At 43.1% G+C, this 15,579-nt stretch overlaps 1 protein-coding gene across 1 annotated transcript in view; it reads right to left on the reverse strand.

Annotated features, from left to right (window-relative positions):
* The window catches only part of TPH2 (tryptophan hydroxylase 2), a 96,358-nt gene that overhangs the window by 24,149 nt on the left and 56,630 nt on the right, over positions 1–15,579 (reverse strand). The window contains exon 8 of the mRNA XM_006095454.3: positions 12,302–12,428. Within this exon, the coding sequence (XP_006095516.1) occupies positions 12,302–12,428 (127 nt within the window). The remainder of the gene's footprint in view (positions 1–12,301; positions 12,429–15,579) is intronic.

The raw sequence follows: 15,579 nt of genomic DNA on the forward strand, positions 1-15,579 counted from the left end.
TAAAATATTTCATCTCATTTGCTCTTCATTCAGCACTGTATGGGAGAACATCACCATTTTAAGAAGACATTTCAGGCACAAAGAGATCACATAATTTGTCCCTGAGTACAAGGTTAGGAAGTAACAAAGCTGGCACTAACATCATCAAAAAAACAACAAGAGATAACAAATATTAATGAGGATGTGGAGAAAAAGGAACCCTTTTACACTGTTGGTAAGGATATAAATTGGTACAGCCACTATGGAAAACAATATGGAGGTTTATCCCAAAAAAATAAAAAATAGAACTACCATACAATCTAGCAATTCCACTTCTGAGTATATATTCAAAGGAAATAAAAACAGGATCTCAAAGAGATATCTGCACTCCCATGTTTACCCATGTTTATTGCAGAACTATTCAAATATTCAAATATAGAAACAAACTAAGTGTCCATCAATGATGTGTGTTAGTGTGTGTGTGTGTGTGTGTGTGTGTGTTATTTGGTCATAAGAAGGAATTCTGCCATTTTCAATAACAAGAATGGATCTAGAGGGCATTATGCTAAGTGAAATAAGTCAGACAGAGGAAGACAACTAGACAACTACTGTATGATATTACTTGTATGTAGAATCTCAAATGCCAAACTCATAAAAGGAAGAATTGGTCAAAGGGTACAAGTCTCCAATAATAATTCCCCAAAATAAGTTCTGGGGCATCTAATGCACAGCATGGTGATTATAATACTATATTATATACTTGAAAGTCTCTAAACGAGTAGATCTTAAATGTCTCACCACAGAAAAAGAAATGGCAATTATGTGACATGATACAGGTGTTAGCTAACTAATCATTTTGCAATATGTAAGTGTATTATATCAAGTTGTTTACCTTAAACTTGCATATTGTTATGTGTCCATTATCTATATAATTAAAACCCTAAGCGACCGGGCGACCATTTGACCAGTCACTATGACGTGCACTGACCACCAGGGGGCAGATGCTCAACACAGGAGCTGCCCCCTGGTGGTCAGTGCACTCCCACAGCAGGAGCGCCACTCAGTTGACTTATGGTGCCAGATGCCGGGCTCACAGCTAGCGAGCACAGCTGTGGCTGCATGAGCCTCTCCCGCCTCCATGCAGCGCTACCGAGCAGTAGCGGCAGGCGCAGCAGGGCCAGGATGAGCAGGAGCAGCACCTGGCCCGGGCTCAGGCTCTTCCCCAGCCGCCTGCCACTTTGAGCACTACTACATCCCTCGGGGGTCCCAGATTGCAAGAGGGTACAGGCCAGGCTGAGGGACCCCACCGGTGCACAAATCTGTGCACTGGGCCTCCAGTATGTCAATAAATCTGGGGATAAAAAATCTGGCACTTGAGCCCCATTGAGCGAACTTCAGATTCAGACCCTTTCCACCCAGATCACACCACACCACACACTGCCAATCAAACATCCTGAATAGCAGCTTCATCAAGTGCTGAGGGAACCCCCACTGCTGACTTGTGGCATTTACGTGGATAAAATTAAGTGGGCACAGAGCTCACTCAGCACACAGAGAATGAACAGTTACCAAAGCAGCTCCATTTTTATGAGTTTCCAAATACCTAAAGTAGGTTGTGGGGTTTTGTTTTATTTGTTTTGTTTTGTTTTTTCATCTGCAGTTATATAATAGCTCTCTGAAGCCCCTAGGACATAGTTATAAATGATGAAGAAAGAACTGAGTTGCAAAAATGTACAACTATTCTTGACTGCAAATGGATTTGTTTCTAAACACAGTGGGCAATCTATAGCTCTTTTTAAATATATATTTTCATGGATTTTAGAGAAGAAGGAAGAGAGAGAAAGAGAAACATCAATGATGAGAGAGAGTCATCTATCAGCTGCCTTCTGCATGCCCCACACTGAGGATCGAGCCTGGAACCCAGGCATATGCCCTAACCAGAAATCAAACCATAACCTCCTGGTTCATGGGTGGACGCTCAATCACTGAGCCACGCCAGCCGGGCTAGAGCTCATTTCTTAAATTCCAAATAATGGTGGTGTCCTCATCATGATGTGAATAGATGGTACACACCTCATAATGGCAACGATGAATATCATACATGAAAAATGCACAAAGAGATAGAGCAAAATAGTCTTAGCTCCTCTATCAAAATTCTCAGAAGACAGCTATCGTCAGAAGGAGGTGTGGCCTTGGAGCACCCTAGTGGAAAGAGACCAAGGGAAGCAAATGAGGAAAACTGAAAAAGACCTGAATAAGCTCTGTGGGGCTGGTTAAAGAAATACAGCGTTCTTTACGAGTGTTACTACTTTCCTATATGCATAGACGATATAAAAGTGAAAGCAATGAGTTGGAATAGATATTAACTTTTAGTTAAGTTACTCTTGGAAATAACACACAAACTGATCATCTACCCAGACATCTCAATTAAATATATATATATAAGTACATTCCTTCCAGCCTTTTGTTAGCTTTGTATCAAATGATCCAAACACTTGAACTACTTCAAAGGTGCTACATGCACTAAATAAGCCCGGGGCTTATTAACTCAAGCTCTCTGCAGAGAAACTGAAATGATCACTCCTAATGTCATCCTTCTTCAGAAGGAACTAGAGCTTTCTTTTATTTTTTTAGATTGGAAAGAAGTCCCAAGGTTTTTATTTTAATTCATTTTCATTTTTTTATTTTTATTTTTTTTAGAGAAAGGAATGGAGAAACAGAGAGAGAGAAAGATCAATGTGAGAGAGAAATATTGATCAGTTGCCTCCTATAGATGGCCTGACTGGGGATCGAACCTGAAACCTGGGTATGTGCCCTGATCAGAAATCGAAACTGCCACCTTTTGGCGTATGGGACAATGCTCCAACCAAGTGAGCCACACTGGCCAGGGCTAGAGCTTTCTTTTAAAAACATCTGAAAGTTCCCACCTCCAGCCAAGTAGGCAAAGACATGAGAGACCTAGAAACAAGCTGATGTCCTCGGCAGGCAGGCAGGAAAACATTAATGGGCAATTCACAAACTAAGGCTGCCTTTACAGTTACACTTCTACTATGAATTACAGTTGATTATTAGTTTAAGGCTGAATGTACATTTTATTGCCACTCTCAGCATGGGAAAGTACCGGTTATACCTGAAAATTCAAACACACTTGATTCATGGCCATCAAAAGCCCCAATCAATGTAAACAACTTCACTTGGAACAGATAAATTATTTGTTTTGATAAAGTATAAACAGAATCCTGTATTACTGATTTTATGACATTTCTTTCCTGCAAAAAATAAAATAAAATAAAAATTAGCTGGTCTCTACTCACAATGAAGTCAACCCTTTCAAAAAGTATTCTAGACTTGTGTCTCCTAAACTGTGCTCCTTGAAGTATTTATAGTCTGGGATGCTAATACACATTCATAAAAAATAGACTTCTATGACCATATAATGTAGTTTCTCAATTCTCAAGTTCACTTTTTTTTACTTTTTAACCTTTATTTAACATTTCCAAAATGGAGCCTCATTTTACAAGGGAAAAAAAATGCTGGTTTGGCTCAGTGAATAGAGCATCGGCCTGAGGACTGAACGGTACCAGGTTAGATTCCAGTCAAGGGCACATGCCTGGGTTTCGGGCTCAATCCCCAGTAGGGGGAGTGCAGGAGGCATCATTGATGTTTCTATCTCCCTTTCTCTTCCTTTCTGAAATCAATAAAATATAAATAAATAAATAAATAAATAAATAAATAAATAAATAAATGCTAGCTGAATCTTTTTTCCCCCTAAAAAAATAAAACTATTAAGTGAAGGGTGTGTTTTACAACCAATTCCATCTTAAAATGGAGAAAGCATGGTAAACTTGGGAAAATAATTTTTTTATCACTTGTGGAGATTTGTTCTGCACCTTATCTTATTAAGGGTTCTGAAAAGTCCTGCACTTTATAAACAAAGCTTGTCACTTTAACTCAGTGTTTCCCAAATCTATTTTTCCATGGATCCCTCCTTTTACAGAACTCATAGTATCGTTTCATTAGACTAGAGTTCTGAGAACAGATTCTGGGAAAGTCTGCTTATTCCTTCATTACCCTTGGCCAAGACACCTCTCTCACCACCTTAGGAAGACCCAGCGGCAGAATTCCTTCCATCAGAAAGTGAACAGAAACATGTGTCGGGGTCAACAGAACTGAACGGATGACCTAAAACTCTCAGTCCAGGGAAAATTCCAACGGGGCCACGGGCTGATTTGTTCTGCTTGGGAAACATCTGTGGTGTATTCACACTGATTGCTTTCTCCTAAGAGTGATGAACAGTTTTTTTCTGTTCAAATGCCTTTCTGATGTGAGAAATGAATAGACTGAATTAAAGCCATCTGCATCATAGGATGGGATTCACCATCTAGTGAAAGGAGCCCCTTACATTTCCTAACATTTGGGAGAAGAGAAATCAATATTTTCCTAGGACTAGCTCCTCAGTTTACCTTATCAGCAAGTCTCTGTTTGTGAATTCCTGAACAATTCAATGATAGAAGACATATGGCAAAATATCAGGAGGCGGGAGAGTGTGAGAGCAGACACGTAAAACAGAACCAATGACACGGCACTCCTAGATTCCAGGGTCCATCTTCAGGCCCAGAATAAGTCCTAATACACTCATCTCACACCCCACAGAATTTAGCCGCTGATACCCTATTAATCCAGTCCTTAGAAGAAAGTATCAAATATGAAAATAAGTTTAAAAGATTGCCCAGCCAGCGTGGCTCAGTGGTTGAGCATCAACCTATGAACCAGAAAGTCACGGTTCAATTCCCGGTCAGGGTATATGCCTGGGTTACAGCTTGATCCCCAGTAGGGTCGTGCAGGAGACAGCCAAATAATGAGTCTCTTTCATTATTGATGTTTCTCTCTTCTCTCTCTCTCTCTCTCTCTCTCTCTCTCTCTCTCTCTCTCACCCTTCCTCTCTGAAATAAAAAAAATATATTTTTAAAAATAATTTAAAAAAATAAAAGATTACCATGTGCCTATTCAAAGACATACGTGAGCATTGTCAAACCGGCCCACCTGTCTAACAGGTCTCCGGCTCCTCTTGGACCAGCAGCATCAGCATTATCTGAGATCTTGTCAGAAGTGCCATCATACCTCAGGCTGCATTCTGTGTGCCCAGGATCTGCATTTCCACAAGATCCCTAGGTTACTTTATATTACAGAAAAAAAGTACTGATCTAGGAGCTACATAACCTTTGTCTGACTTCCTGTTTACTGATCAGGGCCCACATGCTGTGAGTTAGATGCTACCTTGTGAAGATTGATAAGTTGCACGTTATTTTAATTCACTAGACACGTAAATGATCTCTGCCTGGTAGAAAAGATAACTTCAAGGTTACGGTTTCTTGTCCTGTAAAACAGAAGCCATTTTGCACCTTATTCCAGGATTCTTTCTTTCAGCGACTAGATAGTCTCAATCCCCCAAGTTCCTCTCAGAGCCGGATTGACCACCCTGCTTTTCTCTCATTATTGAGTTAAATCAATCTTTGATACGTGCTCAACATATATGTATGACAGTCTTGCTTACAACTGCTTAAAAGTATAAATTATAATTCAAACAACACTGAGATACTTATTTCTAGTGAACACTGTAATAGCCATCTTTTCTTGGGGAAAAAATTGCCATTGTCCAGCAAAAAGGCACTGAGAATGTTCAATATGATATGAAGATGAATCTAGGACGGGCTGGTAGTCTAGCATATAATCTAGCTCTAGATACTCTAGATACAAGGGCTGGCAACTGAGAGCCTATATGTTTCAGCTTGCAGACATAATGTGTAGCCAAAGAGCTTTAGTCTTGTTTTAATTTTTGAATTGGAAGGTGTAATGGGCCTTCCCCAGTTCTCCACAGGCTCCAATACTCCTTCTCATCTTATATCAGGCTGTTTCACACGTGTTTGCTACCCATCTGGTCCCTAAGGCATTTACATTTACAACCTTTAGAGAAGACACTAATCTATTAAATCCACTTAAGCCAGCACTACAGTGGGAAATGGCTGGTCTCAAAATTATAGCACACTCTACACAGCCCTTATTGAGAGGATTTTTGCATATCTGTCACACACAGACCCCGGACTGCTATGAAGAGCATGAAAAGAGTGCAGCTGCCGAAACCAGTGGCCTTATTCATTACCCACCAGAGGGCAAATTATTTACATGTATAACAATTCATTTGAAATACATTTACCAAGCAGCAGCATCAATTTCTTCCGATACAAAAGAGTTTCATTTAAATGGTTCTCAGGGCGTAGAAACCATTGCCCACATAAAACAGCGGAGATAGCTTCATTCTCAAAGCTGAGCATTATTAAAATGTCAAAATAAATAACAGGCAGAAATATAGCAACGGAAGGCAGTAGCTCCAGGCAATAGCCTGGTCCCTCTGAAATCAGACCCAGAAGTTCAAAAGCAGCGGGAAAAAGACAGAGTTTGGCGGTGCCAATTAGTCCTAGTGCGGGTTGTTTTCTTCCTTAGGTAGATTCGTTGACAGCACATCACAGAAAGTTATTAAGTGTCTGCTTTCACCGGGCATGACTCTCTTTTTCATCAGTGCTTAAATTCACGAAACAAGGAAAAGCAGACACAATATAAACAAAGTCATTAATAATATAAATCTCACCTAGAGTAAGAGAGTAATATGGCCTGTCTCGTTGGTCTGCATAAAGTGATTTCCGCCGTTTTCCATTTGCCCTCTCTATGGATTTTTCTTCTTTGGTACATCTCATCTCATTTTATTCTAGGATTTCTTCAGGGGCCTTAATGGGAACAACTTTGAGGAAATCGGCTAATAATACCTCCATTTCTCATCTGGACAGCTAAGAGGGCTTGCTAGCCACCACTATCCCCCACCACTGGACATTGTACCCCTCCTCGTGAGACCTTAGCTCTAATCTCTTAGTCTTTGCAATTGGGTCATTAAATTGGGCTTCTAGCTTCGCCTATGGCTTGAGGGTCATTAATATGCATGTCATTGGATAGGTTATTTATTCCGGGGGTTTACTTTGAAATTGCCTGGCTGAAATCTGTGTTTTCTTTTCAGACCACGTTCCAGCAGTTTTTTATTCACTTTGGTTCTAACTGAGGGATGGCATGTGGTTCGAGAAGTCAAAGGAAGTTTTAGCATCATTTCAGGAAAAATCGTCCTGACCCCCTCAATTGTGAGTCTATCCTCTAGAGCAGTGGTTCTCAACCTTCCTAATGCCGCGACCCTTTAATACAGTTCCTCATGTTGTGGTGACCCCCAACCATAAAATTATTTTCGTTGCTACTTCATAACTGTCATTTTACCACTGTTATGAATCGTAATGTAAATATCTGATATGCAGGATGTATTTTCATTGTTACAAATTGAACATAATTAAAGCATAGTGATTAATCACAAAAACAATATGTAATTACATATGTGTTTTCCGATGGTCTTAGGCGACCCCTGTGAAAGGGTCGTTCGACCCCCAAAGGGGTCGCGACCCACAGGTTGAGAACCGCTGCTCCAGAGCCTCCAGTCACACTGAAAAGGCTTTCCAAATTTCTCTTTGGTCTGCAAAACACTGTTCAAAGTAAGCGGGCAATCTCTAAAATTGGAAAGGATAAGAACTGTGAAGCTTGTGAGAGGGGAAACCAAAGAGAGTTGGCTGGGGCTCATGCAATATGGGGAAACGAGAAATACCAGCAAGATCAGGCAAAACCATGGTGAGACACCACCTCTCCACCCCAAATCTCCACTGCATTTAGAAGAGACCCAAAGTCCTCCAGGTGAAAGTCTTTTGCAAGTTTACACTCTGATTGCTTTTTTTAAAAAAAACTGCAAGATTCTGGGCAGGTTGGCTCCCTTGGGAGATCGTTGATCCTCCCTCACCTGTCACCAGTCACTTCCTATACAGTGAAGACCCTCTCTGCTGGCCCCTGCTCCCATTCTGAATTCCATTCTCCAATCTCAGAACTCACACACACTTAGAAGATTTACCTTAAACCCACTTCTCCTACATATCTGCTCATGTATCTCAATAAAAGTTGACACTGACTTGGAGTGTTCTGTATTTCTGTGTACTAGAGTGTTAGTTCTTTGAAGCAAGAACTACCTTCAGTCTTTTACTTAATCCCTTTTTTGTGGTACCTGAGATTCTTTAACCTCTTAAAGAATGTCTGTTGACTTGATTGGCTATTTCAGAAAGGCAGGTACATTCCAGGGAAAGGATAATGAAAAAAAGAGAGAGAAAGAGAGAGAGAGGAACATGATTAATGACCTAATGCTCTCTAACAGATGAAAGTGTTTTCAGCTATTAGAGGCGCGCGATCCACAGCCAAGGGTATTGGAATCATGCTAAGAAAGGTAAGTTCCAAAAGAAGCTTGATCATCCGACAGATTTACTGGCCCTAATAAATAGTTTTCAAGGTACATACATTAGCTTTTTTTCTTATAAATATCAAAATAGAAATGAAGACTAATGCCCCCCAAGATGTTCATGCCCTAATCCCCAGAATCTTTACATATGTTAACTTTGTAGATATGATAAGGGTAGCATGAATTATCCAATGGGCCCAATGTGTCATATCAGTCTTTACAAGGAAAAGGCCATTCCCAGCAATAGTCAGTGGGAGAGAGATGTGACAATGGAAGAAAAGGCAGAAAAGATGCAACATGCTGGCTTGGAAGGTGGAAGAAGAGGTCCATGAGCCAAGGAATGTGGGCAACATCCAGAAGCCAGAAAAAGCAAGGAAACAGATTCTCCCCTGGAGCCTTCAAAGGGAACACAGTCCTGCCAACACCTTGACTTCAGCCCAGTGAAAACTATATTGGAATTCTAACCTTATGAAACTGTAAAATAAACTTCTGTCATTTTAAGCCATGCATAATCGGTTACAGCAGCAACAGAAAGTGAACACAAAAGGCTACCCTGGGCTTCAGTATGGCCCTCAAAACTGGGGAACAGGCATTCCCTGCTGAGCCCCCAAACCAGAGAGATTTCTTATTCCAGCTGAAACTATCCTTCTACTAGAGGCCTGGTGCACAAAATTCGTGCACTGGGAGGGTGTCCCTCAGCCCAGCCTGCCCCCTCTCACAGTCTGGGAGCCCTCAGGGGATGTCCTACTGACAGCTTAGGCCCGCTCCCCAAGGGAAGCGGACCTAAGCCACAGTCTGGCCACAGCGGATTGGAGCATGCCCCCCTGGGCTGGTCCGCTGGGGGCCTTGGTCCCAGGGCAGGCGGCGCAGCATGCCTGCCTGCAAACCCCTCGTGGGAGTGGCCTTGGAGCTGGGCAGTGCCACACTCCCGCCAGGGGCCTTGCTCCCAGGGCAGGCTGCACAGCATGCCTGCCTGCAAACCCCCAGCAGGAGTGGCCTCGGAGCTGGGTAGCGCCGGGTCTGGGGGCAGGCTCCTAGCCGCTCAGAGCCCGTCCGCAGCCCTGGTGTGTGGTGTGTGTCCGCTGGGGCTGGGGGCGTGCTCTGAGCTGGTCGTGACGCAGCTTCCTGAGCTGGTCATGATGTCCTGAACTAATTTGCATATTTCTCTCTTATTATATAGGATTCCCCCTTTTCCTCTCTACAACTTGGCTGGCTTTTTTCTCATCTTTCAAGACTCAGTACAAACTTTCTCTCCTCTGAAAAATCTTGTGGTTTTTTTTCTATATAGGCTATAAAGGTCTGAAAAGTGGGGACCATGTCATGTTCTTTGTACATGTTAGTTTGAAGGATGGAATTAATTAATCATCATTTGATGGAGTGTAAAAAATAAGGAACAATCAAACTGCTTTCTTATCACTGCTTTTAAGAAAAAAGATCACTCACTCACTAGGATCCACTTTCATTGACATTCATCAAGTCCTACCTTAGTCTTTCTCCTCCTCTCTTTAGACACACACACACACACACACACACACACACAACCTGGCAGTTAAATCCCAGTTCCCAGTTTGTGGCTGTTTAGAGTCAGACGAGTAAGCAATACATTGATCCCTGATCAAAAAAAGGAGCTGTTAAAAAAAATAAAAAAAGAGCTGTTGGAGGTCAAAGGCTGAAAGCAGAAAATTTCAAGGAAAATTTAAAAGGCAGGGAAAAAGATTGCAAAATGTGGAGTTTAAACCCAGATCCAAGATTTGAAAATTAAATAACAGGACTCATGTGTGATAGTTTTTAAAATATATCCACAAACACTTTGACACTCCTTTTCCAAAAATGTGAAGCCTAATTTCCCCTCCCTTGAGTGTGGGCAGGAGTGGGTCCCTTCTAATGAATATAATATGGCTGATGTGAACAGCATAAGATCAAGTCAAAAAAGGCATTACAAGTTCCTAGCCACATGAGTGACCCATCTTGGCCTAAGATCCCAAACCTTCAGACAATCGCAGGCCCACATCTTGACAGCAACCAGAGGGGAGACCCTGAGCAGGAACCACTCAGCTGAGCTGTTCCCAAAGTCCCAACCACAAACACAGTGAGGTAATAAATGTTCATTGTTTGAAGCCACTAAGTTTGGGGGTTATTTGTTATGCAGCAAAACAGATAGTCAATATAAATGAGATACATTCCCTAGGGCTGTGGTCGGCAAACTGCGGCTCGCAAGCCACATGCAGCTCTTTGGCCCCTTGAGGGGGGGTCTTCCACAAAATACCACATGGGGGCGCGCACGTACAGTGCGATTGAAACTTCGTGGCCCATGTGCAGAAGTCGGTATTTTGTGGAAGAGCCACGCTGAAGGGGCCAAAGAGCCGCAGTTTGCCGACCACTGCCCTAGGGCAAAGGTGACAAATTGGAAAGTTAAGAACCTGATTTGGTCTACAAATAAATTTTTCTCAGCTCAAAATGGTAGATTTTTTATGAGCCAAATTTTAAAAATCATTCAATTCTATTTAGAAATCTAGATTGCCAGTCTCGCTCAAAAATGTGTAGGTCTGGCAACACAAAAGCCTGCATTTCCATCTGGTAGCCATGAGCGGGAAGAGGACCAGCCTTCTGCTATAGAAGACGCATGCTCTCCCGAAGTGCACTGGAGTCCCCACTAACCCCTGTTCATGCCTACACTACACCAACTGTGTGGCTTTTGCAGTGCTGTTCCTCTTTTAGTAGAGAAGTATTTGCCAGCTCCCATATCTCTATCAAAAGTAGGAGACAAGCCCTGACCAGTTTTGCTCAGTGGATAGAGCGTCGGCCTGCGGACCGAAGGGTCCCGGGTTCGATTCCAGTCAAGGGCATGTACCTTGGTTGCGGGCATATCCCCAGTGGGGGGTATGCAGGAGGCAGCTGATCGATGTTCCTCTCTCATCGATGTTTCTAACTCTCTATCCCTCTCCCTTCCTCGCTGTAAAAAATCAATAAAATATATTTTTTTAAAAAGTAGGAGACAAAAGATATACTGAAAGGGCTGTGTGTCTTAAGAAGTCTAAGAAAAAACTTATTTCTTAGTGGAAGTGAAGAATATTCTTGCATGTCTAATATGCCCTACATGTGTTTCTGTATCAAATACACACAACTTAAGATCCCATTTTTTTTCTTTCTCTTGGAGCTTTGCTCATTTAGACTACCTGACTAGTCCCTGTAGGTAAGTGAGTTTGCCAAGCTTGCTCTTTCTTATGATCTCTTTGAAATGGGGCTAAAATAAGTCACATGAACTTGTCAGATCTGGCTCATCAGCATCTTCAAGATAGCTGCCAATACTACACCTTCCCTCTCATATTGCATGTTTTGAGAAGAACCTTGTTGAGACCATAGCATCTATAAAAATTTTCTGGTTTTGTACATACAATAATTGTTTAGCCTGAACTTCTAAATGCTGACTCAAATTGTGTCTGAGTACAACCATAGCAACTAATCAAAGACATAATCCCAAGCACAACCCCTGCTTCACCATAAATGTATACCTTTTACTATTATTAATATTTCTAGGAAATCAACATTGAAAATGAGAGTCAGAAAAATACAGCACACAGAGCAAGCCTGGCCCACCACCAGCTTTTGTGAATGACGTTTTCTTGGAATACAGCCATTCTCGCTCATTGACATACTGTGGCTGCCTCTGCACCATAGTGGTTGAGCTGAGTAGTTGTGACAGAGACCTTATGCATGACCTGCAAAACTAAAAGATTTACTACTTAGCCAAAGCCTGAATGGGAAGAATCAAACACAAGTATGTGGATGGTTAATAAGCACCCTGCTTCAAAAGAACACAACACGGGAGAAGATAAAGTCACCATGCCCTATCCAGCATCTTTGCTTAAAATCCATAGTTGATCACTCTAAAGCTTTCCTTACCTTACAAATGAACATAAGTAGAACAGGTTTTTAAGTTGAAAATAAACTGACCGTGGCTAGTTTCTGAACATCTTCATCTGATGCTCCCAGAGACGCCAGGCCTATTTCTTGTGAAAATTGAGCAAACTTGGGGTCCGCTAGTAGTGGAACATGTCCCAGAAGTTCATGACATGTGTCTCTGACAAGAAAAACATCACAAAGAAATGTTATGCTAGAAGCTTTAACTATCACTGGTAGAACAAGACTTAAAATTCTAAACATAACCTTGCTATGGTTACTCTAATTAATTTCTGTTAATTTCATCAATTCTAAGACTTTTATCACATTTTAGCAACTCTGAAATCCAGGTGTACCTTACAGTTAATGGCATCTTAAATTATGATATATAATATTTTTAGTAAAATATTAGCGACTATTATTTACAAGTGCTTACTTTATATCAAGCACATAAGTGTTTTATATATATATATATATATATATATATATATATATATATCCTATCTAATAATAGACAAAGATTGAAATTAACCATACCTCCGCTATGCTTCCCATTGGCTAATCAGCGAGATATGCAAATTAACCACCAACAAAGATGGTGGCCGGCAGCCACGCAGCTGAAGTGAGCAGGAGGCTTGCTTGCTCCAGTGATGGAGGAAGCCAAGCTTCCTCCCTGCTGCAGCCGAGCTCTGAGCTCCACTCTAAGCAACAAAGTTGCAATTATAGAAGCTAAACAAACCCCAGATACCTGCTTTCAGCAGGCCGTGGTCTTGGAGCTGGATCAGCAACAAAGTTTCAATTATAGAAGGTAAATAAATCCCAGAATTTAAAAAAAAAGAAAAAAAGGAGAGGCTGGGAGCTTCAGTCGCCAGCGGGCTTGGCCAGCCTGAAAACAACCATCAGCTCCTCATCCAGGCTGGCCAGGCACCCCAGTGGGGACCCCCACCCTGAAGGGTGTGTGACCAGCTGCAAACAGCCATCAGCCCTTCACCCAGGCTGGCCAGGCACCCAAGCGGGGCCCCCACCCTGATCTGGGACACCCTTCAGGGCAAACCAGCCAGCCCCCACCCATGCACCAGGCCTCTATCCTATATAGTAACAGGGTAATATGCAAACTGACCCTAATAGCAGAAAGACTGGGAATGACTGGTCACTATGACACACACTGACCACCAGGGGGCAGACGCTCAATGCAGGAGCTGCCCTCTGGTGGTCAGTGTGCTCCCACATGGGAGAGCTCTGCTCAGCCACAAGCCAGGCTGATGGCTGCCAGTACAGCGGTGGTGGTGGGAGCCTCTCCTGCCTCCTCAGCAGCGCTAAGGATGTTCAACTGCAGCTTAGGTGTGCTCCCCGCTGGCAAGGGGACATTCCCCGAGGGCTGCCAGGCTGCCAGAGTGATGTCTGATTGCCAGCTTAGGCCCAATCCTCCAGGGAGCAGGCCTAAGCCAGCAGGTGGTCATCCCCCGAGGGGTCCCAGACTGCGCGAGGGCACAGGCTGGGCTGAGGGACCTCCCACCCACCAAGTGCATATATATATGGCCAGGGGCTGTCATATCGGAAACAACCGAATGGATGACCGAACAGGCTACGTGGGGTGGCCAGGCTGGCAGGGGGGTTAGTAAGGGGCGACCAAATGACTGAGCAGCAGGCTGCGTGGGGTGACCAGGCTGGCAGGGGGGGCAGTAAGGAGCGACCAGGCCAACAAGGGGCACAGTTGGCGGCAATCAGGTTGGTAGGAGGGGCAGTTGGGGGTGACCAGGCCAGCGGGGGGGGGGGCAGTGATGGGCAACCAAGGCTGGTGGAGGGGGCAGTTAGGGGTGACCAGGTCAGCAGAGGGGGGCTGTTGGGGGCGACCAGGTTGGTAGGGAGGGCAGTTAGGGGTGACCAGGCCGGCAGGGGGGCCCAAGGCAATCAGGCAGGCAGGCAGGTTAGCAGTTAGGAGCCAGCAGTCCTGGATTGTGAGAGGGATGTCCAACTGCCGGTTTACAGGATTGGGCCTAACCGGCAGTTGGACATCCCCTGAAGGGTCCCGGATTGGAGAGGGTGCAGGCTGGGCTGAGAGCCCCGCCCCTGCACAGATTTCATGCACTGGGCCTCTAGTGTGTGTGTGTGTGTGTGTGTGTGTGTGTGTGTAGATTTAATCCTCAAGAGAAACTTAGAGGATTAAAGTAACTTATTAGTACAAGATCCTGTTGCTCAGGGGTGAGCCAACTACAGCCATATACCAAATCTGGCCCACTGCTTGTTTTTGTAAATAAAGCTTTATTAGGAAACAGTCATGTTTATTCATTTATGTATTGTCTGTGACCCCTTTTGACTAAAACAGCAGAGTTGAGTAGTTGTGACTGAGATCATATGGCCCACAAAGCCTGAAATATTTACTAGCTGGCCCTTTACAGAAAAAAAGCTTGCTGACACTTGCTATAGGTAGTGATAAAACCAAAATGTGGTTTTATCCAGCTTGTTATGATTTCCAAATTCTTGCTCCTAACCCTTCAGTTGCACTGCATCTCATGTTACATTTTGCCAGGCTCTGGGAAACAGCAGAGGATCATATTGTCGTCATCAAAGTGGCTTTCCCCATAGTCAATTTATCTGCCTATAACACAAGCAATTCCCTTGAGCCTACAGAATGCAAGACCTTCCTAGCCCTCTGCTTTGGCTCACCTGAACTAAGTAATAAAAGAAGCTTAGAGCCTTGCTCATTTGCCTGAGCTTCCATTCGGAGCCAAATGACCAGGCAAAGGCAGTATGTGTCACAATTTATCAAGGCAGATGACTTACTGAGTCATCTCCATGAATCACAGACTGTTTCCTGAAACCACACTATATTGGAACAAAGTCCCCTATGCCTCTCTGGAAATGGATCAAGAGGCAGCAATATTTTATTTTCTTTACAAAAACCAATTAGCCAGGTAGTAATTGAAAGATGTTTCCTGATTTCACCTGGGCTCCTCTGAAGTGTATCACATCAAACAGGTGCCATAATATAAATGCCAGGTGCAACCACCATATTACAAGTATAAAGGTTGGGTGGTTATGCGGTTGAAGCAAGTGAATGGTGGTCAAAGACACAAGATTGATGCCCACATAAAACAGATGGCATTACTCAATCAAAAAATCTTGTTCCCACAACTGAAACCACATCCCCACTGGCCAGCCACTTCATAGACACATCAAGTGAAAGGGCAGCCAATTGACATATGTGGACATGATACTAAAAGAAACTCCAAATTCATTCTTTGTCAACTGTGTGCCAAAAGCTTTCTTCTTGCACATAAGCTGAATGTGTGGAGAATAATATGTGTTGTTTTTTTCTCTAATCACAATGC

Source organism: Myotis lucifugus, unplaced genomic scaffold (assembly GCF_000147115.1).
Source record: "Myotis lucifugus unplaced genomic scaffold, Myoluc2.0 scaffold_156, whole genome shotgun sequence".
Classification (NCBI taxonomy): Eukaryota; Metazoa; Chordata; class Mammalia; order Chiroptera; family Vespertilionidae; genus Myotis; species Myotis lucifugus.